At 41.9% G+C, this 23,433-nt stretch overlaps 1 protein-coding gene across 1 annotated transcript in view; it reads right to left on the reverse strand.

The window, feature by feature from the left end:
* The window catches only part of ldlrad3 (low density lipoprotein receptor class A domain containing 3), a 79,782-nt gene that overhangs the window by 37,503 nt on the left and 18,846 nt on the right, over positions 1-23,433 (reverse strand). The window contains exons 2-3 of the mRNA XM_030424798.1: positions 13,725-13,871; positions 1,961-2,086 (exon numbers count right to left, since the gene is read on the reverse strand). Coding sequence (XP_030280658.1) covers positions 1,961-2,086; positions 13,725-13,871 — 273 coding nt within the window. The remainder of the gene's footprint in view (positions 1-1,960; positions 2,087-13,724; positions 13,872-23,433) is intronic.

Below are 23,433 nucleotides of genomic sequence, written 5' to 3' on the forward strand. Positions count from 1 at the left end.
CAAATCAAATGGTGAGCCAATTCCATCTACAGGGTTAGGGTAAGCATACCACTTTGATATGATTAAATATAAAAGAAAGACATCTGTATTACATTTTCATGGGGATTTTCCATGAAAACAGCCTTTAGTATTATTTGATCTGTGGAGTCTGATTAAAATCAAACTGAATTAAAAAAAAAAGGATCTTCTAAAAATCCTGCCCAGAACTTAAACTTCCTAAAAGCACATGCTCTAGTTTTGCCTTTGTTCTAGCTCCTCTAAAGATGAGGCAGAATTATCTTGTGAGAAGATCCAGACAATTACACAGTGGTGACGCATTTTGTGCTGGGAGCGTGGTGAAAAGCTCCATTTAAATGGCTAGATTAGATTTGTGAGCGTGGGGCCCTGCAGGCTAGGAGCACTGCCTCTGACAACGGTGAGTGATTGGCTTGATGCACTGGGAAAAGCAGGGATGGGGTCATGTGAGGAGAGCCTATATGCCCGATAATGGAGACTGCACCTGGATGCCCCCCTTGTCCTTCAATTGAATACAGCATGGGTATTATTAACCAGTAAAAGGCTAAACTAGACCAGAGAGTGTAGAGTCATTAGTTACAAGCATGCACACAAATACAAACAACTTAAACTTATTTGAAAAGGTAATAGAAATCTCTATGTTTGCCATTCATACCTTGTCACCACTATTATTATCTGCTCCAAATGCAGGATTTGATAGTGAGCGGAGGGGGCAGCAACAGTGCAGAAATTGAATTCGTTATAAAATGAGATTTCTCTTTCATTTTCCTCCCAAAGAAGGGACATAAAGAACACCTGCTCCATACAAGAAGAGAAATACTGTTCTGACATTTAAAAACTAAAGCAAAGCAAAAGTTACAAGGCTGAACAATAAATTTGAGTGCCTGTCTCTGACCTCACTTGCCCTCGATGTACGTAAACAAATCTAATAAAAGCAAGATGACCGTGTGTGCTGCACCTCTGGATAAACACCAGTGTGTCCAGCTTTGTAAGCAAGGTATTCTCATAGGAAATAAAAACTAAAGATAGGAGAAGTGGGGAAGAAGACAAAGAGATACAAAAGTGTGATGAAAACACAAAGGCTTTCTTAGTTGAATTTTTGTAGTCTAACTACCTTTGCTGCTTTATTACTGTTGTTTCTTACTTTATCAACTTTATGTTAAGTATTTGTGTTCATTAACAAAATATATTTCAGCTCACAGGTGCAGTAGGTGATTCTAGAAAAGGGCAGTTGATGTCATGGTTTGGATTTTTTTTATTTTGCAGACTATAGATGCTCATTTGTCATTTCCAGTTCCTGTCTTTGTCTTTTTCTCATCCATTTTCACTTTCGTTATTCCTGTTTTGTTACCAACCTTTTGTTAAGTGGATGCCAGCATTACTGAATAAAACTAGCTTTTTTTTTCTTTTTTGTTTTTACCTGCCTGCTTTTGTGTGTGCATTAATAAGTCTTTTTTTTCACAATATTCTTATTCTCAGGTCTTCAAATAACTTAAAGCGTCAGTTTATGCCGACCTGGGAATCTGGACTCAACAATCAATTATCTTTCTCCAGAATTACTTACTACACTTTTAAAGGGGTAATCCCACAGTTCAGTGTTTCACTTCCATAATGGCACTCAACAGAGACTTTCGCAAACAAAAGAACTGTTAGGTTTCTTACAGATATTTGCGGTTTCTTTCCTCTTGTCTGGTTGATGCCTTTCAAACCTTCACATCACCAGTTTGTAATTAAGGCTTTCTACTACACATGTATAGTGTCCAAACTGCTGGGTAGTTCATTATGAAAAAACTGCCTTTTAGATGTAAACTTGCAGGACTTTTCTTTTTTTTTCTTTTTTCTTTTCTTACTCAGACTTGTTTTGTATTCAATTAGAGTACATACTCAGCACTCCGGCCACCACAGTCTATATGACCAGTACAAGAGCTATAGAATTGAGACTTACTGCAATTTTCCTCGTCGCTCCCGTCAGGACAGTCGCTGAAGCCGTTGCAGCGGAAGCGTCCGATGATGCAATGGACGCCATTGGCGCAGGCGAAGAATGAGGGGGCACATTTGGACTTGACCTTGGCTGAGGACAGATGGAGGGTTCGGGGGAGGTGGTAGAAAGAAGTCTATTGGTGAGGCGGAGTGGATGCAGCAAATTTCAATGCATTACATCATGTTTTATGACAGAATTAGCCTTGGCTGTGATGCACAAGGGAAGGGAGGGACCCGCCAACAAGGCCGGATCCTGTTTCTTGAAGTTTTTATGGTAATAACACAATGGGCACGATTCTATGTCCTTAAGTTAAAACAGCGAGCCATTCAACAATTAACCATTGTACAAGATTTAAAGAGGCAAAAAAGCTGCTTTGTTATAGAGGCAAATTAATTACAGAGCTCAACTCCTTCTGCATTGCTTATCTTCACGTTCTTTGAAGTATGACAAGAAAAGGGTAAGATCCCGCGCGCAAAGTACTGATAGGAGAGGAAAACAAGTTAATGACAAAGACAAAGAGAGCAAATCGAGCGGGGGAGGGTTCATATGGATTCTGCCATTGATCAGCTTAAGCAGGCCATGGGACTTATCTCCCAGGACAGGCCTGAGACTGAGTGACGAGCCCGCAGAACATCAATGCCTGGCATCCTCCGTTTAGCAGTAAAACCTCCCAGTTTAGCTCCAACACATTGATCTTCCACTGCAGTAGGAGAAAAACAAGATAGCAGGTGGACGCATGCAAAGACATGAGAAAATGAAAGGACCCCTTTAGCTTTAGCTCGATCACTGTGAAGGTAGAATTTTAAAGCCTGATGGCATTAAAGGTAGACCCACAAATGGCACTGCAGTATAATGATCTGCTCTTTAAAGTTTATAATAATGAGCACATCTGTGTTGTTTCTCTTCTCTGGCCCTCGTTAAACTCCTCTTTATTTTTCCCTTCTGTTAATTAGCAATATGAAAAACCTTAACCTTGCAAATGTGTCTTTGTGTGAGACCTCCTCCTGTTGTAATTGTACCTATTGGTGACACAGAAAGGCAAAAGCTACCAATTGCAGAGACGATACAAGTTAAACAATACTAGAAGTTCATGCCAATGAAGGAACAGCAATATAAACATAAAAAGGGATGGAACAACCCACACACTCAAACACACAGGGAGGAGAACAGTGAGTGGGCACACTAGACATCTGAAAGCGAGCCACCAAACAGTCTCTCTGTTTTTTCTCTCTCTACTGAATACAAAGGGTGGAATTGGCCTGCTCATAGGTTGGCATTGTGCCGTCTCAAATGCCAGGGGCCGCATTTTTCCCTCTACGATATATTGTGGTAGGCTGATTTATGAGCTCTTTCAAGCTGCGGCGATTATGTGTAGCGAGGGGGGAGGGCTCGGCATAACAACCACGAGGGTTTGCAGTGCTCGTCTCCAGGATGAAATGTAATCCGCTGAACGCGGGAGGAAGCTGGGATAGCGCCCGATCTCTGTGTCTGCAGTCCGCGAAGCCTTTGTTTACCTGGACAACTCTAACCACCCAAAGCTCATTCTGAATGGTATATCACATTCATCAGAGGCCAGGCACAAAAAACAGACATGGCTTTGAGCTGTAGCAACACATAAAAGAAGAGATGCAAAAACATGCTGCTACTGAGAGGGGGGAACAGAAACTCATCTGGCCACAAACAAAGGCATTATTCTAGCCTTTATTCTCTATTTGTATTTATTCTGCGTGTCCAGGATGTCTCTTCTATTTCTAGTTGCTTTTGTTTTGTAACCAGCTCTCTTGTATATGGATCATTACGGCTTTTTGGATAGAAGGACAGCTCTGAGGTTCATCATTCGCTTCCTCCCTCGCCTGAATCCTCATTAGCACTTCCACTGCCGGCAGGACTCATCTGACCCAGTGTTTGTGTTCCAAATTAGCTCAAAAGTCACATGAAGGGCAAGCACATGAAGGGAAATTCGTGGGTGGGAGAGACAGCGCTGGTTGGGAGGGATAGAGCTAATGTGCTTAGCTGTATTTTGGTGGGGGTGCATGGCCCTTTATAGCCTGAGCTGAGCAGTTTTCAGAGCAAGGAAGATGAAAAATTAATTAGGAGGAGGAAACTGAGGGCGGACGAGATGGTAAAAAAACACAAACTTACAAATTTCCCTTTGATAATCTTGTGAAGGTGAGCTCTTTTATCCCACATCTGGGACTTTAGGTTCAAAAACAGCTGTTGATTTTTTGGAAATGCCGAATAATTTCCTTTGCCTTACTCTGCAACCTATAACCATCCATTTCATCCAGTTTCCATCCCTCCTGTCATCACTTTTAAAAAAAAAAATCGGAACAGCTTTAGGTCCGTGCCAAATTTTTCTTTCTCTTGCCTAAGCCTTTCTCAGAGTTGTTTACGAAAAAGCGGGCAGGGTGTTGGACGGCTTTCAGAATGGTTCCAGTGTTCAGCTGAGCAGCACAAATGAAAACGAATGAGGTTAGCAGTCGAGCTGACTCCTTGAGGTAAGACTATCACTAGCAGAAAAACGTGGCTGGATCACACTAATACGCACAGCTGGAGGACACAGAAGCACACACACACAAACATGCCCCATCTCTCTCTGTTTTACCGTCTCTTATGAACTGTCTCTTATCAAGGCACACACACACCACACTCAGGTGTCGAATTTTATTGTCATTTACGATTTTTGGCTTCAAATGGTTATGAAAACAAAAAAAATCATTATTGTGCCGCATTCTGTTTGGCAATGATGTTCTCATCTTGTGTTGTATTCCCAGCACACTCCTTTCCTTGACAGCACGGTGCGGCATGTTTAGTTCAGCTCCCTGCGGTCGAGCTAGCCGTTGTTTGCAAAAAACAAAAAAAATACAGCTCAAGTGCCCTCTTGGAAGCTCCTGTGGTAAATAAAACTTGATGAAGTGCCCTCTGAGGTGCCCTTCCAGTGGACAAAACATGGTGAAGTGCCCTCTCCCTCCAGTAGATGCCCTCTCTTCGTTATAAATATATCACGAACGTCGGTGCATTGGTGCCGTTTTCCGCTCAGCCCCATTAAACATCCTGAGTCCACCACTGGCTTGGAGTTTGATGTGCATCCGTCCTCAGTACCAGTGCTGAGGTGACAAAAACTATGAGAGAATTGCATTACAGCAATCCTTTCTCACATTTTAACACATCACATGATAAACAAGATGCTTATGAATCAGTTTCTCTGTGAGTTACATTTAAGGTGCAAGGCAACTCAATATTAAAGAGACTTTGTTGATTCTTGATTATGATTTCGGCATTTTGGAGAGCAGCCCTACCGAGGTGCCTATTTTGAAATCTGTCTGTAAGACATAAGAACATTTTGAAGGGACGACGTTGCACCGTGCTTTCTCCACACAGCCATACCATACTATTGGATTTTACAACAAAACACATACAAAAAAACAAAACAAATATTTCTATCTGAAAGAAAAACAAGTTTCAAATCTAGGCCAGGGAGTGCCGCACCGAGGCATATTTCAGTTATAAGTATAAATCATTTTAAAGTCTAACATGAAGTTGAAACTGAATTCTGCTGTTTGCCTCTTCCCGTCATGTTTATCCCCCCCGTGGCATCAGCATTCACGCCAGACTGCCTCAGACAGCAGAACTCCTGTTGGAGATGTAGTGAGCTTCCCCAACATGCACCTCCATGGCCCCTCACAACACTTCTTCCCCTTTCCTTCCTCTACTTTCCTCTCCAGAGAGCAGAATAACCTGTTTGGCGCAGGTAGGGTTGGTTTTGACGGGCTTGTATGATTGGCAGAGAGAGGAGACACGCTGAAGGAAGAGACTAATGAGAAAGAACACAGCGGAGAGTGAGAGGGAGAGAATAGAGGCCGAGAAAGAGTGAAGACAGCTGAATACTTCAAAGGTTCCTCTGACCTTGCCGAGCATTTCTGAGGGGAGGGAATCAATAGGTAATGAAGGCTGGGAGTAAGCAAGAAGGCCAAGGTTAGTTTGAGTCTAAAAGGCTTGGGGATCAAAATAATCACTCTCTACATTTCACCGTCCGGGCCCTGCGTGCTTGTTGTACAGCACAATAACCTCCTGTGTGCAGGAAGAGGCACTGCAACGTTATAGAGCTGCCTTCATCTCAGTGACCGAGCGCTTATGGGCCGCCGGCGTCCTGCAAAGCCATCAAACTTTATGCTTAATGGTGAAGCAAGCGCGGCTCGTGTACCCCACGTGCAGAATAATAACACTTCAGCAACTTCCGTCAAAAGAAGAAGGGAGCGAGGGGAATATAGTGAAAAAGCAGGGAGAGATCTGTGTGATAATAACCCTGCTGCAATATTCATCATAGACAGCAGCATGCCGCCAAAAATTGGTTGAAGTGTCCAAAATTTAACTGTAAAATGACACGACAGCATATTTCCTTCCTTTGAAGAACGTTTTGCCTAATTTGCGACCATTGATTGGACAAGGATAGCACTCAGTCTGAAAGATCAAACTAGAGGGGAATAAAAGACAGTATGTGAGATCCTAATCAATATTTCATAACTGTTTTTTGGTATTAATTACACCAGTCAACCCTCATCTGCTGTCCCTACTCATCCTGCTCTTAACGCTCCACGTTCTCTTCATTTTCCCTCCATCTTCGTTTTTGCTCTCCAGACAGTTTTATTTGTTTCTCTGAGCTGGGTTAAAACCACCCACACAAGCCAAGCCACGCTTTCAGTCTCCAGTCCCCCCAAAACTTTTCCAATCCCGCGTGCTTTTTCTTTCAAAAACATGTCCTCCGAAATGTACGCACCCACACAAACACACAAAAAACCAGACACACTCTCGGAGCAAAAGGACACCTAGTATGCGCGATGAAGCGGAGCATGAAGAGAAAGGCAACAGCAAAGCGAAAACAGATCTGTCAGCAGTATGTGGCGCTTTGTGTTAAGAGTCAGAGCATTGGTCACCGCTCTTATCACATGAGCACACACTCCTAATCTTCGTGACCCCTTTCCCCACCCACAGTGGGGGTTTTTGGTAAAGAATAAGCAGTGTGTGGAGCCTTGATATCTAAATCACAACCCATCTGCCTCAGGAGTCTATTTTAGCTATCTCCACCCCTGCTGCCGAGGAGAACTTTGTTGTTGGTAAGCATTTAGCGGTGCTTTTGAACTCGATATCTCAAAGGCATTTTGCGGAGGTCAGTGCACAACAAAAAAAAAAAAAAAAAAAAAAAGCACCACTGAAGTTGCTCCAGGCTCTGGCAGTGTTGGCTTCGCGGAAAGCAATAACGTGATAATATTTGAGTAATCCAATGAACTGAGTTTATTTTGCACCTAATTGTTGTGAAGAGCTAACAGGATCAATAAGCAGCGCATCAGGTAATGAAAACTCCAAACAGTTTTACCCCGCAGTGTTATGAAGTATTAACAGACTTTTAAGTGAATTGGCAAAATATCAGCTCTTGTGGAAGCCTCCAGTTTTCTGTTTCCTGTGTGTATTTTCCACTGGTTTAGCCAGGAAACAGAGCCGATACTGGCATGCACAGTGTGTATTTCACAAAATGTATTTAAAATGAGACAGAGGATCTCAGTGCATGTAGAAAGTTTCCTTAATAGTACAGATCACAAATGGCGAGCAGTTCAAACAAGGCAATGTGTAACTTATGTAACGAAGAGTCATCGAGTCAGCGAACTGACTCCGAAATATCACTTGTGCTGCAATATTCATCTGAAGTCGGCTAAGCCCCCCCGGAGTGTGTTCAACTTGCTTGTGAATTTAAGATCTAATTTGAATAAGAAGATTGTTTTACTTTTTCCATTAAAATGTACCACAGCCTTAAAGGAGAAAATGAATCAGTATTTCATAAAAGAAGCGATTGTTAAAAGAGTCAGAAAAAAACAAAACAGAATTTGGATTGAAGAAATTCATTTTGGGACCTCACCAATCTTATTTAACCGTATTTGGCTCAAGGAGGGGCTCAACCAGGAACATCTTAGTTTGCACTAAGTAAGTAATGCACTTAAACAGCATTATGTTACTTTTCTACCTTAAACAACGGCTTCAAAATCATGCTGATGGGTGAACGGTGTCTCTGTCTCAGCCACTCCGCTCCCCCCATCACTTGTTTCTGCACTATGTAACTTCAGTGACAGGGAAGGATCACAGTGTTACCACATGTTTACTTCAAGATACAAGTTTTCAACACATAACATTGTTATAAAGTGATGAGTTTTGTTTGTAGTTAGCACCTACATTATGTCTCATTGTTACAGACCTGGGGTTTGTATTGACGACAGTGGTGTAGCACTCAGAAACTGCAGGGGGCGCCAAATCACACAAAATCCCTAATTCTACATAATGTTGCTTTAAGTGCAATTTTTGAGCTACTTGTTCTTTACATTATTTTCCAATTTTCTGCTGCTTTATACTTTCACTACATGACATTTAGGACACAAATGTACTTTGACCTCGCTGCATTGATTTGATAACTTTAGGTTCTAGTTACTTTGCAGATTGCATGCTGGGCTGATTTATCACATTATTAAATTAATTTATTTTAGCAGCAACCTGATTATTGAACCAGCAGTTGGTCGACCCATAGTATACATTATATACATACATTTACTTGTAATTTTTCTATCTTGTAACATTTATTGCCAGAAAACTACTTTTGCTAGTTAAGAACATTTAATATCAAGTACTATTTGTATAATTGACTTTCACTTTTATGTAGTCAGTATGGCTTTTCCAGTTCCTACTTTCTTCTGTATGAAAAATAGAACATAAAAGACAGGCAATGTCATTTAGATAATGAACAAGTAGCAGGACAGGCACATTAGCCTTGATTCAAATCAAGTTGACATGCTAACTTCATTTTGAGCAGAATATGAGGAGATGAGTGGTCCTTCCGTACGGCTGAGCTTTAATCCTGAGGAGCCACTGGCCCTGCTGATGGCTCTTCCAGTTAAAGTAGAAAAGTTGATCTTGTACAGAAGTTTCAAAGTGTGGGACTCTGGACACATGGATTCATCCACACAGAGAGGCCAGGGCCTCAGCCTGCAGGATCACCAGTTCAGAACAATCATTTCTTTGAAATGTGATTCTGTCTTTTTCTATTTCTCCCAACTGCACTTCTCCCCTCCCCTTCTTTGATTCCCCACGTCTTGTTTTATACATCATGTCCACTCACCCTTTCGGCCCCACTATGTATCCCTCCTCTCTCGCCTGCTCATGCTCTGCCCCAGACAAGGGCAAAGAGGCTAATCCTGGCTCTGAGGCCCAGTAAGCTCAGTCGGCTCTCCTCCTTCTCTCCTCTGTCACTATCCATTTTGTCTAACACCCTCCCAGTCGTTATGGACACCAGAGAGCAGGCTGGTGCTTTTGACCTCTTGGTGTGTGGACGTAGTCAGCAGCCAGTCTCCAAAATCATCACCTTAAGACCCCCTCAGATGTGCCAGGACATATAGATATGAGAGTGTCCACACAGAGAAGATGCTCAATATCAGAGATGCTGTAAAAACTACTGATCCATATGAAATTCAGTTAAATTCATGCGGAGCAAAGCAGAGGGTACACTCCATAAGAAATTGGACTTCATAAAAACAATCTGTAGGGGGGTCCTGGTCTAGCTCAGCAGGACAGTAATACAATAAGCTCCGTCTTTAATGCAATAAGACTCAAGCTGGAGATATTGCCTCTCTTCTCTCAGCCCACACTCTTATTTAAGAGCAGGCAAAAAAGTATTTACATGACTCAAGTTGACCCGTGTGCTAGAGGGGACCGGAAGAACAAACAAGGGATGCGCAGTGGGGCTGTGGGGAAAGGGAGAAGCCTGTCTTCTCTAAGTGAATCATCATTCCCTGACCATTCGAGAGAAAATTCCCGGCATATGAAGCGTAGCAGGCTGGGACACATCTATGTTAAGTAAATAGATAAGAGACAGAGGCAGGTGTTTGCAGACCGAGTTTGCGTGATTCACTTCTTATCTTCCTAACCCACAGATGGAAATGGAACGAAATAGTCACGCCAACAAAAAAGTTAGAAAGAAGTTGATTTCTGATGCAAAAACAACTGCTGGTAAAATGAAACTATGCGAGGAAATGTCTTCATAAGTTCATGTGTGGGTGGTTCTGTCTTACAAAACACGTACTCATTGAACTGATGCACCCCGGTATATGCAATGAGTGTTGTTATTGCTGCTTTTGCAATATTGGAGTTGTATAAATTTCATACAGTTCTGAAGGAATATTGATCTTTACATGCACATCCAAGTAATTTGCTAGTCCAAATTGATCTGTTCTCCTTTGCGTCTCCCTGTTAGCTACTGTACATCTTTCTCAAAAACAAAACTCTCATTAATGAGACACCAGGGAGATCAGATTGACCTTCACCTCAGGCTCTGCATAACTATTCATGTATCAGAGACACCCACATCAGCACAGTGTGCTGGCTTAACAGGCTTACAGGGGATCTACTCTGTATCCAAAGCTGTCTTCTAATGCAAATGTACATAGTAAAAAAAATAGTTGTTAATTGTTCACATACATATTATAAACATATAGTTATTTTGTATATATGCATGCATGCAAGGCTCGCGTTGTCTGTGCCTAACGGCGGCAGAGGGAGAAGCATGGGGGTTGCTAAAAGCGCTAATGCTTTGATGACCTAGTCTCATCCCAGGCCTATTAAAATTGACTAATTAAGGGGGAAAAGTGGTCAAAAGTGTTAAACAAAAGCTTCCACATTGATGGACAATTAAAAAACATGTACTTGGATAACTCCTGACAGGAGCCATCTGCTCGAACATCGGAGGAATTTCAATGTCCTCCTGCTCTGCCTCCATAGTAATGTGCAGAGATGCAAACAGGTTAGGGGGGAAAAGTAAGAACACTGCATGGGTAGAGAAAGCCGGATGCAACTCTTCAATTTAAATGCACCAATCTGGCCTAAACTTAGAGAGTTGTGTGATTTAAAAAGTGACTGTTATTCATGCATTGTATCAATAGATTAAACACAACAGGTAAGTAGAAATTGCACATAAGGCCTCGTACCTAAAGCCTGTGCAAGACAAAAGAAGATAACAAAAATGATGTTATAAAATCCCCTAATAGTAGTTTATTATCACTATCACAGTCTTCCATATCATTTTGGGAGGTGTTAATGAACAGCAAGCAGAAAGAAAGCAGTGCATCCCTCCTCATCATTATTCTTTCATTCTGAGCACAAGAAGCAACACAAAACCTTTCACACTGTATCACCTATACAATATCGTCGGATCGCGATACACTTTTAAAATGTCCTATAAAGAAGTTAATACATGCTAGGATTAAGCATCAAATCACACTATTTATGACCAAATACCTCAATATTTACAAAGTGACAATAATGTATGGAGGACTACTGGCACTTTCACAAAACATAAGCACAATGAGATTTCTGACAAATAATCATCAGTAATGATGTAATAACTAAGAGGGTAAAGGCAATGTAATAAGATGTTTTGTTGACTGACACAAACTAGCTACACATCGTGTCATAACATTATAAAATCCATATTTTTAATCATAATTGCCAACGAACAACAGTTTCTCCTCAGATCCACACGAGAAGAAGAGGTGAACTGTGTTGAAATAGCACATTCTGGCGAAAGGTGAAGAATTTGCATCTTTGAATGTGACCATGATTTCATCACAAACAGTGTGTGATATCCTACATGGATACAAAACTGTAACAACAAAAAATATGGTCTAATTAACAGCAACAGTTCCCTTATTAAAAATTGTTTTTTTTTTACATCTTTTCTGAGGATTCTGCATGAAACACACTTTTCATGTAGTTCAATGACAGAGGAAGAAGACTCCAAGTCAACAAACTGTCTTTGAAGATAGAAACCATCCCCTCTGTTAAATAAATATATATATATTTAACTGTGTGTGTGTGTGTGTGTGTGTGTGTGTGTGTGTGTGTGTGTGTGTGTGTGTGTGTGATATCTTAGAGGGGGGGAACTAATTATGATTCTACTTTCAGATTCAGTGCCGAAGTCTCAAAGTTTCCAGTCATTGTGTTCTCCTCAGACAATAGACATCTAGACAGAACTCCTGCTGTAGCCACCATAATGAGGGCTCCTCTTTACCTCCTCTCCTGCCTAACTCCCTCGTTTACGCTTCCCTCCCTCCCTCCCTCCCTCCCTCCCGCTGTCTGTCTGTCGGTCCCTGCAGAGCCCCTAATGGAGCCAGAGGTTTGTCTGGGGATTTTTGTGAAGCCGTCGTTGGGAGATATCGACTGACAAGTAGCCATCTATTTGAGGATAATAAGGCCCACTTATGCCAGTGCAGATAATGTAGACGCTGACAACAAACACAAATAGACCTCTGACGACCCGAGAGGCAGGCTGAGTGTGATGCCATACGATTACTTGCTTTTATCTTTAGCAGTATAGCATGTACTGTCAACACCAGACGAAATATTTGTATATGCTTGATTGAGGATGAAACAAACTGACACGTGAATTGCGTAATGCGATCAAACAGGAACAGTTAATGCAACTAATTCTGATGCAATTAGTCTGAATGCATCTTACTTTCTTCAACTTAGAAGGTTGACAGTTTAAGGCCATTGAGTGATGAGAATCTGGGGCACAGAAGACATTAATCTATGTCATTCAGACCTATTTTTAAGTTACAGGGATGTCAATAGTAAGACTAAGGGAAATAGTTGAGGACACTGCTTGAAATTGTCCTACTTACACTTAGCTTTAAACGACAGAGGTGTTACAAACTGTAGAGAGTGATGGCTGCGAAGCTTTTGGCTGTGTGTGTGTCTGTGTACGCCATGGGACACAACTTTGTCAAGAGTAGTTTGCTTGTTCCCTGAGCTGCCAGGAAGAGAGAACAGTGAGGGGAGTAAGTGACTTCTGAAGGAGGAGGAAAGAGAGAAAACGAGAGGGGTGACAGAATGGAGGACAAACTGTGTACGATTTCTTTTTGGGCAGACAATTAGCTGCGCAAAGGAAAAAATAAATCCATCTCCATCTCTAGAGGAGGGTTATGCTCTTTCTAATTGAAAACAAGCCCCAGTGAAGCAAATTACAAGCCACAAGCCAAAAATAATCAGATGAGATAGAGATGCAGAAGAGTGAAAACAGGAATGCGAGACTGTTAAAGAGATGAATATATCTAGCGATGGGGGTTTCCATTTGGCGTGGCAGGGCCTCAAAGTCAATCTTCATCAGCGATCCCATCTACGCATGGAGCTCCGGCTGAGGCGGGAGGGGGAGGAGGAGGGGCTGCAGACCAGAAAGATCAAAGCCCGCTAAAAGTGAGGATCAAAACTGAACTATTACTGTAGCCTTACAGTAGAATTATGCATGCGCTGCTATTCCGATGCGCAGTAGTAATCGGCCTTTGCTTTGATGGTATTAAGTGTTGCCCCGGTGCTAAACGGGGGCCGAGGGTTTGACAGGAGGAGGAGGAGGAGGAGGAAGAGGGGTGCGCGCTGTGGGGGCGCAGGAGAGCTGAGGATTGAGGAGGGAGGTTCGTTTAAGTTGGCAGAGAATTAGATTTAAATGGCTGTTAGCGCTCTATGGATAGGGACCGGAGATGAATCAACAATGCTGGATAGCGAGAAGAGTTCAGGAGTTGAGAAGACATGATGGGACTCTAAATAGGCTATCAGGCTTTATTGCTTTACGGCACAGCTGAGGGCTGAAGGGGGGAAAAAAAAAAAAAGGATGTGATAATGGAGTCTGAACTGGACTTACGACAGCCTTTCTCGTCGCTCTTGTCAAAGCAGTCGGGCATTCCGTCACACTGCCACCCGCCTGGGACGCACTTCCCATCTCCGCACATGAAGTTTCCAGGGATGTTGCACTCTGTGGTGAAGTTGTTCCCCGGGAGCAGCTGGCTCTCTGTTTGATGAACAGATAAAAGGAAACAGGGAGGGCGGGACAAGAAAAAGAAACAGTCTATTACAATCTCACTCCATAAAGAAAGTAAACAGAGGGACACTGCATTTCAGCGATATTCATCAGCACAGTCAAAAGAGCCTTATTATCTCCATTTTTCCAGAGATAGAAAAATATTAAAAGCTCCATTTAAGAAACCGAGGAATTCATTCAGTGGCATCAGTATTGTGGGCGTGAGACCTAGTCCAGAGCAGATAAGGACCTAAACAACAAAGGACGCTCGCAAACAAAGCACCTATTTATGTCTTGGATTCAGACCAGGAATAAACTCACTCAGTAGAAAGCTAAGTGAGCCCCTGAACTTGATCGGGCCATTTCCAGTTGGCGCAGTGCAGCTGCGGCATAATAGGCTGGAATGTGAAACATGGCCCTTTGGCTGAGGTTTGACACTATGCGGTGAGCAGTTTAGCTCGTAAACAAAACTATAGGGCAGTAATGAGGAGTTCAGGACCGACCGGGAACACTTTCATGCCGCACTGCTTGAGCTGGTTTCAGCTGGTGGGCCACTCCATCACACTTGAGTGGGACGCAGGAGGTGTGTGGACCTTTAAGTCTGACATTTTCAATTATGATTTCTAATTCTTTTTTATTTATTTATCTAATTACTCATTAACAAGTACTTCTACAAACCCATTTTTTTTTTACAGAAGAGGGAGATCGTGTTGGAGCTGATATTTTCCACGAGAGCCAAAATGAATCCGTGTTGTACATCAGTATCCTTTTGTGCCATAAATCAATAAACACGTTTTCTGCGATGCCTGATCTGGTGGCTAATTAGACCTACCCGTCGTTAGGGGGAATGGTTGGAAAAAAAGGGCATTCTTGACTTATCAATATTGATATTAATTATCCTACAAATCGATCATAAGATATGACCATTTAATAAACATGTCATATTTCAAGAAATCACTGTGCATAGTTCACACCGGGTTTGTTTTCTCTATTTAATCATTACAGGCACGTGTTCCCGATGAGACATTATTCATTACTGAGGGGATCGGAGGTACTCCAACACAAACGGAAAGATTTGACCTTTGCATGCTTGTGAATTCATAACCAGAGCTCGCAGGTTCAACACAGTTAGTTGATATTCACTTAGTAGATGTAGCCAGATCCAGGAGTACAGCAGTGGAGTAACTGACACATAGAATCCATCTGATTTTACATCATCCTTCTCCCGCTGCTCTTCCTGCAGCAGGTTGTGGAAACATGCATAGCTCTACTCTTAAATAAGACAGCACGACCCTTCTGATCCTCCGTGGGCATGATGCAAAGCCGTCTTTTGTCTCCCGCAATATATAGAAAGGGAAGTGGCGGTTAAAGGGAAAAGGCTTTTGTAACCAATGAGGACTGGAACGACTTTCATTTTTCATTTCCTCCCATTTAGGGAGGCGACTACTGATGAACACATGCAATGGAAAGTGTCACGTATTTCCGATGACTACCTTCGGCCAACAAATAGTGGACTTAATGTGCTTGCAGTTCGAGTCTCGCCTGTGCAACATTCAAGATCGCTTAATTTGTCTGCAGGGAAATGACATACATACTTTGACATACTGCCACATAAAATACAATCATAGAATAAAAAAGCACAGACAGTTGCAGGCACAGGCATGATAAATTCAAGTACAAGCATCGCTCTCAGTACATCCACTAGTATGCATTACCCGATAAGTGCGGACAAGTTCAATGCATTCATTAAATAGAACAACACCAATCCAAATGGTGCTGCAGGGACAATTTCTTGTGGACAGCACTTTCCCATGCTGAGCCTCGAAGATGTATTAACAGCCGTCCAAGTGTGTTTAAAAACTGCTGAATGTCAATTCTTTTGTTATCTATCGGAGAAAGCGGCGTCATCTTAACATGTCTCCCCCAGCTCAACCCCTCAAATCCTTGTTTGTGTGGCCCATGCACAGAAATGGAGAGAGAAGAAGAACAACAACGACACAGTAATGTTTGAAGGCGTAAATGAAAAATGCAAACTTCTTGACAAGCCGTCACAGCTCAATAGGCGTGACATACACTAATTTGGCTATTTTAAATGAAAGCATGCTGACAAATTTCAAGAAAAAGAGGCCAGGAAGATGTGAACATTTAAAAAACATACAATCGCAAATTAACATGTTATTACCAGTTTTTAGATTAACGTAACAGGTCATCTTTGGCATCCTGATCCCGATGAGGACGACTTTAATGTCACTTATATAAGGTATACAAATCCTACAGCTACACTTGTTTACCAGCACTGTCCGACTGGTTTTTCATAATTTAATCATACAGCCACCGGGCCACATCTGGCCTGGAAGCAAACTCAGAGTGGTCAAGCACACATGAATCTGACAGAATATGTTAACTACGTACTTATAGAGAGAGTACGTTCCCATGAATGTCACACACACACCACACACACACACACACACACACGTGCCTGCAGTATGAGATGCACATATAAGTCACAATATCCACATATACAACCTCTGACCACAACTAGAAGATGTTACAACTTGTTATAACAAAGGATTAAATCAATACAATTCTGAATTATTAACATCAGTGAAATATGGCTGTCAAGTGACCCATCTCGTTTCCCTCCCTTCTCTATATTGTTGTACATGCGCAGTACTGATCGGGCAGGATGCACAGATTTGGAATCTTTTTACAAATCAAGGTTTTCTCAATGTGACAGTTCCAACCACGCCAAGTAGCTTTCCCATCCTGCTATCGACAGCTGCAAGTAAGCAAGTGCTCTCCTGAAAATCTATCTCTGTCAACCCTTAAACATTAAACTGACTATAAAAAAACATTTTGAATAAGCTGTTGAAAAATGTCTGGTCCATCAACATTTTAAAATCTGACTCAACTGGGTTGGTAATTGAATGGCCCTGGTGTGTGCTTTTGATACCTGGTCGGCAGCCTTTTCTAAGGGTTTTAACAGACCACCAAATTTGCACACGGTTAAGTGTGATCCCAGCCACTCAATCAATGTCAACAGCAGAAAACTGAATACCACGTAAAGGTCCATTCAGACCCACGCAGTACAAGTGTGGGAGGGAGGCAGCAAAAATGTCATGAAAGAGCCAGCGGTCCTGGAGGCAACAGGTTAATTGTAGAGTTGCCTTGAGGACAAAAGAGAGAGAGAACAGAATAGCCTGTGTGTGTGTATGTGTGTGTGCGTGTGTGTGTGCGTGTTTGAGAGACAGCATCGAATAATGGAGGAAGGAGGTTGACCGACAGCTCATCTTTCCCCATGAGTCTCTAACACTGCCAGTGGCAAACCTTTGCATCACTCCTTGTGAGCTGGCTCTTTTGGGCAGGCCTGACACGTCTCTCTCGTCACTCTATCGATACAGTAATAAGCCCGAATACTTAAAGCGGTGTGCTGTCGAGGTAACGAACAGACCCACCTCATTACCACAGTAAGTGTGGCTACACAGCTCATTGCAGACCGCTCTATGAGCTTGTTAACAGAATAATTCGTCACCACAGTTTGCTGTGGGCGCCGCAAAACTCCTACAAGGTCACCTGGAGAATTTTAATGGACATGACAGTGTCTCCTCACTCAGTCACCCCATATGCTTTTAACTATTACGTTGTGGATCGCCCGGGGGGGCATTGTGCACAGCTGCACAACACTGCTGTGGTCGCACAGTGGATGTGTGAGGGAGAGCTAGGGGGAGATAACGCTGGACGCATTGGTATCTTGCTGGGGGAAGTGTAGACCAATTACTCACGGTAAATATTGACCGTACTATCCTTGCCTCTCTGCACACCCATCCTCTGCCTTCAACCCTCCACCATGCCTGTGTCACCTAAGGTCCTATTTAGACTGTTAAATCATGAAGGGGTAGAAGCTTTCAGACGTTAGCTGGATACTTTTTTAATAAGCATTTACATTTTCTGTTTACGCCTCTTCCAAAAAGTTGCGCTGGTTCACTCCGGGTGAGATTCCCTCCTTCCACCCCCATTTTAGCTTATCTGCTGTTGCTGGCACTGTAGTGCACCTCTCCTACCTCAATTATAATTCAAAAACAAAAACAAACTCTCAGCATAAACACAACTCTAATTTCCCAGTGGTTCTCAATAATACTGAAATTAAATTTGGAATACCGTTTTCCAATATTTTGGAACGACAATATCAGTCCGCATGAAATCTTTGCTTCTTGGACTCATAAGCGGCAATATGAGCATGGCTGCTGCGCTCTGTCAGGATGATATATGGAAGAGTTATGCAGATGCAATTAAAGAATCCTATTGAGATATGTTGTAGACATAAAAATACTTAGCGTTGATCAAAAGGTTTTCGTTTCCAAAGGGTTAGGGTTAAAATCAAATCAGAATTCTTAAGATTATATCTTCCCCTTGTCCCTCATAGAAATACAGATCTATTACATGTAAATGTGGCCAATTTCTCCCACTTCACTGAAAAGCCCACCCTAAGTGTTTCAATATTTCACAGCACATTTTTGTAAGATCTATAATGGACCATTTTTAAAGTGAGCACAGAGAAACTCTCCTCCTTCAGCAACTGAATGGAAAACTGCCTCCTTGTATCGAACAATGCACATATATCATTCTGCACAGCGAAGGTCAAACATCTGAGAAGAGTAACAATGAGCAGAACACATTTCTTTGAAGCACCCTGTGCAGGTTTAACCACATGACCCACAGTGCCATGGCAAAACGTTTCATACTAGTGGCTTTCATGTGTGAAAGTGACAACACGCAGTTTTCGGCTTCGGATTTCTAAAAGCTGTTCGGCTGCTTGGCAGTTGTTGGCTGTAATGCACAAAGAAACAAATAAAGAAACCTACTGTGCCTACAGAGGCAGAGGAAGAAGACAACTGCAGGCTAGCATACATAGATATAAAGAGAGCAAGATTTAAAATACACAAAACATGGATTTGCAAAAGTTTTCCAAGAAAGACAAGACGTCCAACGTGTTTGTCAGGTGAGCACCACTGAAAGTTAAGACAAACTGTTTACGAGAAAAACCTCCTTTAATCAAAGCAGTCATTTCTGGGTGAAAGCAGGGGGAAAAAAATCGAACTCAATGAAAACATGACATTAAAATGTTGCTGATGGGTCTGCTCCTCCTGAGTGTAATATTTTTTTTTACATCTTTTAATGGCTGATTACTGTTTTGCATAACTGGAATTGGAAAGGGAGAACACGTACCCACAATCTCTTAAAAGGCTTGTCAATTATTCAATGCCTTCGACCACCCATTTGAAAGAGCAAAAGCAAAGTCAAATGCATAAATGGCAAGGCTCCAAATGTCTTTCCAAGATGTTCCATGAGTACATTTCATATATAATGATTCTGAAAGTGGCAGCCTGGAGACGTCTGTATACGCTGAACGACACTGTGGAAATGCCGAGACACCCTACGATCCAGCTGTCTCCCAGGTCTTATGAAGATTTTCATACCAAAAGTAGGCATGGCGCCACGACACTGGACAGATAATTTGGTGATAAAATCTACATTAGTCTCGACAGGCCTATTGAAAGTTTAATAAAGCTGTGTAGCTGGCATTTTAGACTGTTCTAGGTTCTTCTGAAATTTGGGTTGTGCTATTGTAGGTAACTGTTGCTGCAACTGGATGAAAGCTTTTATGATTACAGGAACACTTACTTATTCGCTTAATCTGTTGTATTTTAACTCATGGCAAGAGGAAGATCTTAAGCGTGTATATGTCCGTTTGAATAAACTGCCTTTAGTTTTATTTTACATTTCTATGATTACTTCATGTGTTTTGCTTTTGGAGCCAAAGATGATTTTCCACATGAGTTGACAATAAAGATTTCTATTAAACTCAACAGTGAGAAAAAAAAAAAAAAAATGTACTGTGTGGCGGGGGAGGCAAACCAAAGCAAGATTAGAAGCCTACATACACAACGGTATGTAGGCAAAACACGTAAAGACTGTCATCTCACTGAGGGAAAAATAAGAGAGAAAGAAGAGGAGATGACGGGGAACAAATGGGAGGGGAGGGAAGATCAGGACACAGCTGGAAAGGGAGTAACATGGAACAAGCATGGAGGAGAAAGGTAGAGGGGTAATAAAAAAGAAACAGAGACGTGGACAGTAACATCATTTTCTGCCCTCAGATTCTTTGTAATAGCCGCCCTAAGCAGGTTCTATCCCCTGAGCTCTGCGCATGAAAGGTCAGTGATATAAATCCCTACCCAAGATGACTATCGGCGTGTCTGTTACTGCTTTAACCCTGTCTTCCTCAGCAAGCTTTGATTTCTGACCTGCATTGATTGGCCCTGACTGTGCGGTTCGGCCTTGCATTGAAGCGGCACTGAAAAATGCATTAGGCCGCCATTGTAAACTTTGTATGCAGTCCAGCAGAAGTGAAACGACTGCTAAGGTCTATGGTAGAAGTATGACAATAAAATGTTATTGTCGAGTTGTTGAGCTCTCTGGAGGAAAAGAAATCGAGCGTCCCATTCAACATATGCTTCTTGTCTTCAACAATCCACCACGCTGAGCAAAACAGTCTCCGGTGAATTGTGTGAAATCCTGTTGGAAGACGAATCAAAAGCAAGTCAAGATACGCTGCTGCCTGATAATGTCAATAAAACATGGGCGTCAAGGTTTGCTTGTGTTGGAGGAGAAGGGAGGAGTGAATTTGATAAGGAAGGCCGAACACTGAATAAAAAAACACTAGCTTGCGACCTCGAGGATGGAAGCTTATTTTTCAGTTACACACAAATCTTAAAGGTAAAGGTATACAAACGGGCTCTGAGGCACAGCACAGAAGGGGTAGAGGTGATTTGGCTGTCTTTTCATTGTGTGTGTGTGTGTGTGTGTGTGTGTGTGTGTGTGGAGAGAGAGAGTGCACGAAAGAAAGAGCTTCACGGAGAGGAGAAAAGATTCTCCATCGTGTTCCCGCAACTCACTGAAGCGTTCAATATGAATAAGCACTAGTGTAAAGAATCTGGTGTGCATCAATTAAAGACCCCCCACGGATAGACAGACGGACAAACAGAGAGACAGACAGCATAGGCACAGAGCAACAGTGCAAGCAGACAGTAACGGGGAGGGATAAAGAAAGGGGCAGTCGTGCATGGAAAAAACTGTCAAGTCTGAATAATTTGATACCTGCTACATTTAGGACTGTTCCTCTTCCACCAGCTGTTTTTTTGCCTTTTTCAGCCACATGGAAACTGTGAATCTAACTGTTGTGTCCATGACAACAACGCTAAGTGAGCAACTGGGCAGAAGACAAATAGCTCTAATTTCAAACGTAGCTCCAAAGTGAGACGAAGAATGCGGCTCTGAGAGGGCGGGAGTGCATTAATAGAAACATTACACATCAACAACCGGATGCTTTGCTCACTCATATGAATCAATAACCAATAACATCCTCGACACAGCGTAAGCACCTGATGAATAAAATACAAAAGATTATGAATGCAATGCGGCTTCAGAAAATTGCTAAATCAAAAAGTCATTAAGCAGATCGCAGTCCTGGAAAGCAAATAACACTTAACATTAACATAATCAAGCACAAGAACAACAAGCCTTTTGTGGACGCAGGTTGCTTAAGATACAATAAATACACTGCATGAAATTTATTTTCCATAAAGTTGCAAATTCGTGGGCATTTTAAAAGAAAAAGGGAATGTGAAAGAGCGGAATAAAAGCGATGCATTAGGGGGAGATTATTCAGAAGTTGTCATGCTGTTTTTTGATAAAGAATACAGGGTATGTGTTATAAATAAACCACAGCCCGAAGAAGAAGAAGGTGTACGGACCACCGCTGTGGGGATTTAATGATTCATATTGTGATTAATGATTTAGTACGGAAACATAATCAAAGAATAATGGATGCTGAGTTAGTGGTGGATGTGACAGTCAGTGCAAGAGCATGGACACCATTGTTGATTCTCTCTCTTCTCTTTCTTCTCTGGTGGCTTTTTGACCTCAACATACAACGGTTGTAGACAATCTTTGATTTCTCAAAAATACGCAATGAACACCGCAGTAGCTAATCATGGGCTGCATAACTGAGTAAAAGGAGCTCAAATGCTCTGCTATCTATCAAAATCATACCTTTCAAAGGAGCTTTATTGGCATGGGAGGCAGACTTTACCAAGCCAAGTGTGATATAAAACAGATAAATCAAAAAAAAAATTACTACGTGCAATGGAATCTTTGCACAATAGTGCATCAGTATAACTCAAGTATTATGTCTTTCTGTGTATGTTGACTTTGTGGTGTGACATGGTACACGCAATATGTAGGCCATATCTCTTGTTGTTGCATATGCCACATTTCAAAATAACACTTCCCCACAAGGGAAAAACAGTCAAGGCACTGATGTGAGTCAGTCTTTCTGCAAGAGGCCAGATGACATCTTTCACTCCTCCGTATTCTTCAAAACAATCCAAGCCGTGAACAAAACACAAATGTATATTTTTGCACATTTGCATTATACTTTCAGTCTTTCTAAATCAATGGCACAGTCAGGGACACAGCAGTGCTGGTAGCTGCAGCTGCAAGAGTCCAGCAAGCCACAAACACGAGTAATCCCACAACTAGACAGGCTTAAAACAAATCCCAGATTTACCTAGTTGTATAAACTCACATATTTGGAGGTGAAAACAAGAGCACATTCACCTGAAGTGTCTTATGTAATCATGTACCACTTTGTGAAACTACGGTGGGAAAGTGGGTCAAAGTTCAGCCTGTGAGTAGTTTAAGAACACTTCCAAAAAAAAACTCCTCAATCTTTGCTTCCACATGGAGTGTTTATTTATAATTCTTGAAAGGATTATGAGATCTCAGCCATAAAGTTGGATGTGAAGAGTGGAACTGATGGCCAGAGCTGTGACAAAACAATTGACCACTGGTCAACCTTCCAAACTTACTGTAATGAGACAAAATCATCTTTGCCTCTGGGACACTAGATAGCTTTATTTGCACTGACAGCTGTGAGCTAACAGTTTATGTAATCCCCATTTTCATTATCCAAAAAGTGAGAAAATTAGAGTGTGATACAGTGAAAAGGCAGCATGGTCCGTCATTACTAATTACATCTGAAGCAGCGGGCTGGCTTTTGGTACATTAATAGAAACTTGTTGATCTCTCATCATCTCATCGACACATCAAGAGATAAGCTGCTGAAGTTAAACTGTGCTGTTAATCTGTAGTGCACTCTTCTACTGATGACTTAGTTTAAGATTTATAAACGATGGTTTCATACACAGGTCACACAGTCATAACAAACACCACCATCGTATTTCAATAATTTCTTGAGTGGAGAAAAATCTCCCATCTCAATCTCTCACAATCAGTTTTAATACTAAACTCTGTTATCTATTCTCTATAATCAATTTGATACACTTTGTGCAGTAACATTAACTCTGAATACACAGACTTGGGCGTAACCATTTTGATAGGCTTCATTAATAACCCATGCTGATGCAGTAAGAGTGCAACAGTGCTGACAGGTTCCATATGCACTGTAGTCCTTGTCATTGCTTACCCTGCT

The sequence above is a fragment of the Sparus aurata genome, chromosome 8 (assembly GCF_900880675.1).
Source record: "Sparus aurata chromosome 8, fSpaAur1.1, whole genome shotgun sequence".
NCBI lineage: Eukaryota > Metazoa > Chordata > Actinopteri > Spariformes > Sparidae > Sparus > Sparus aurata.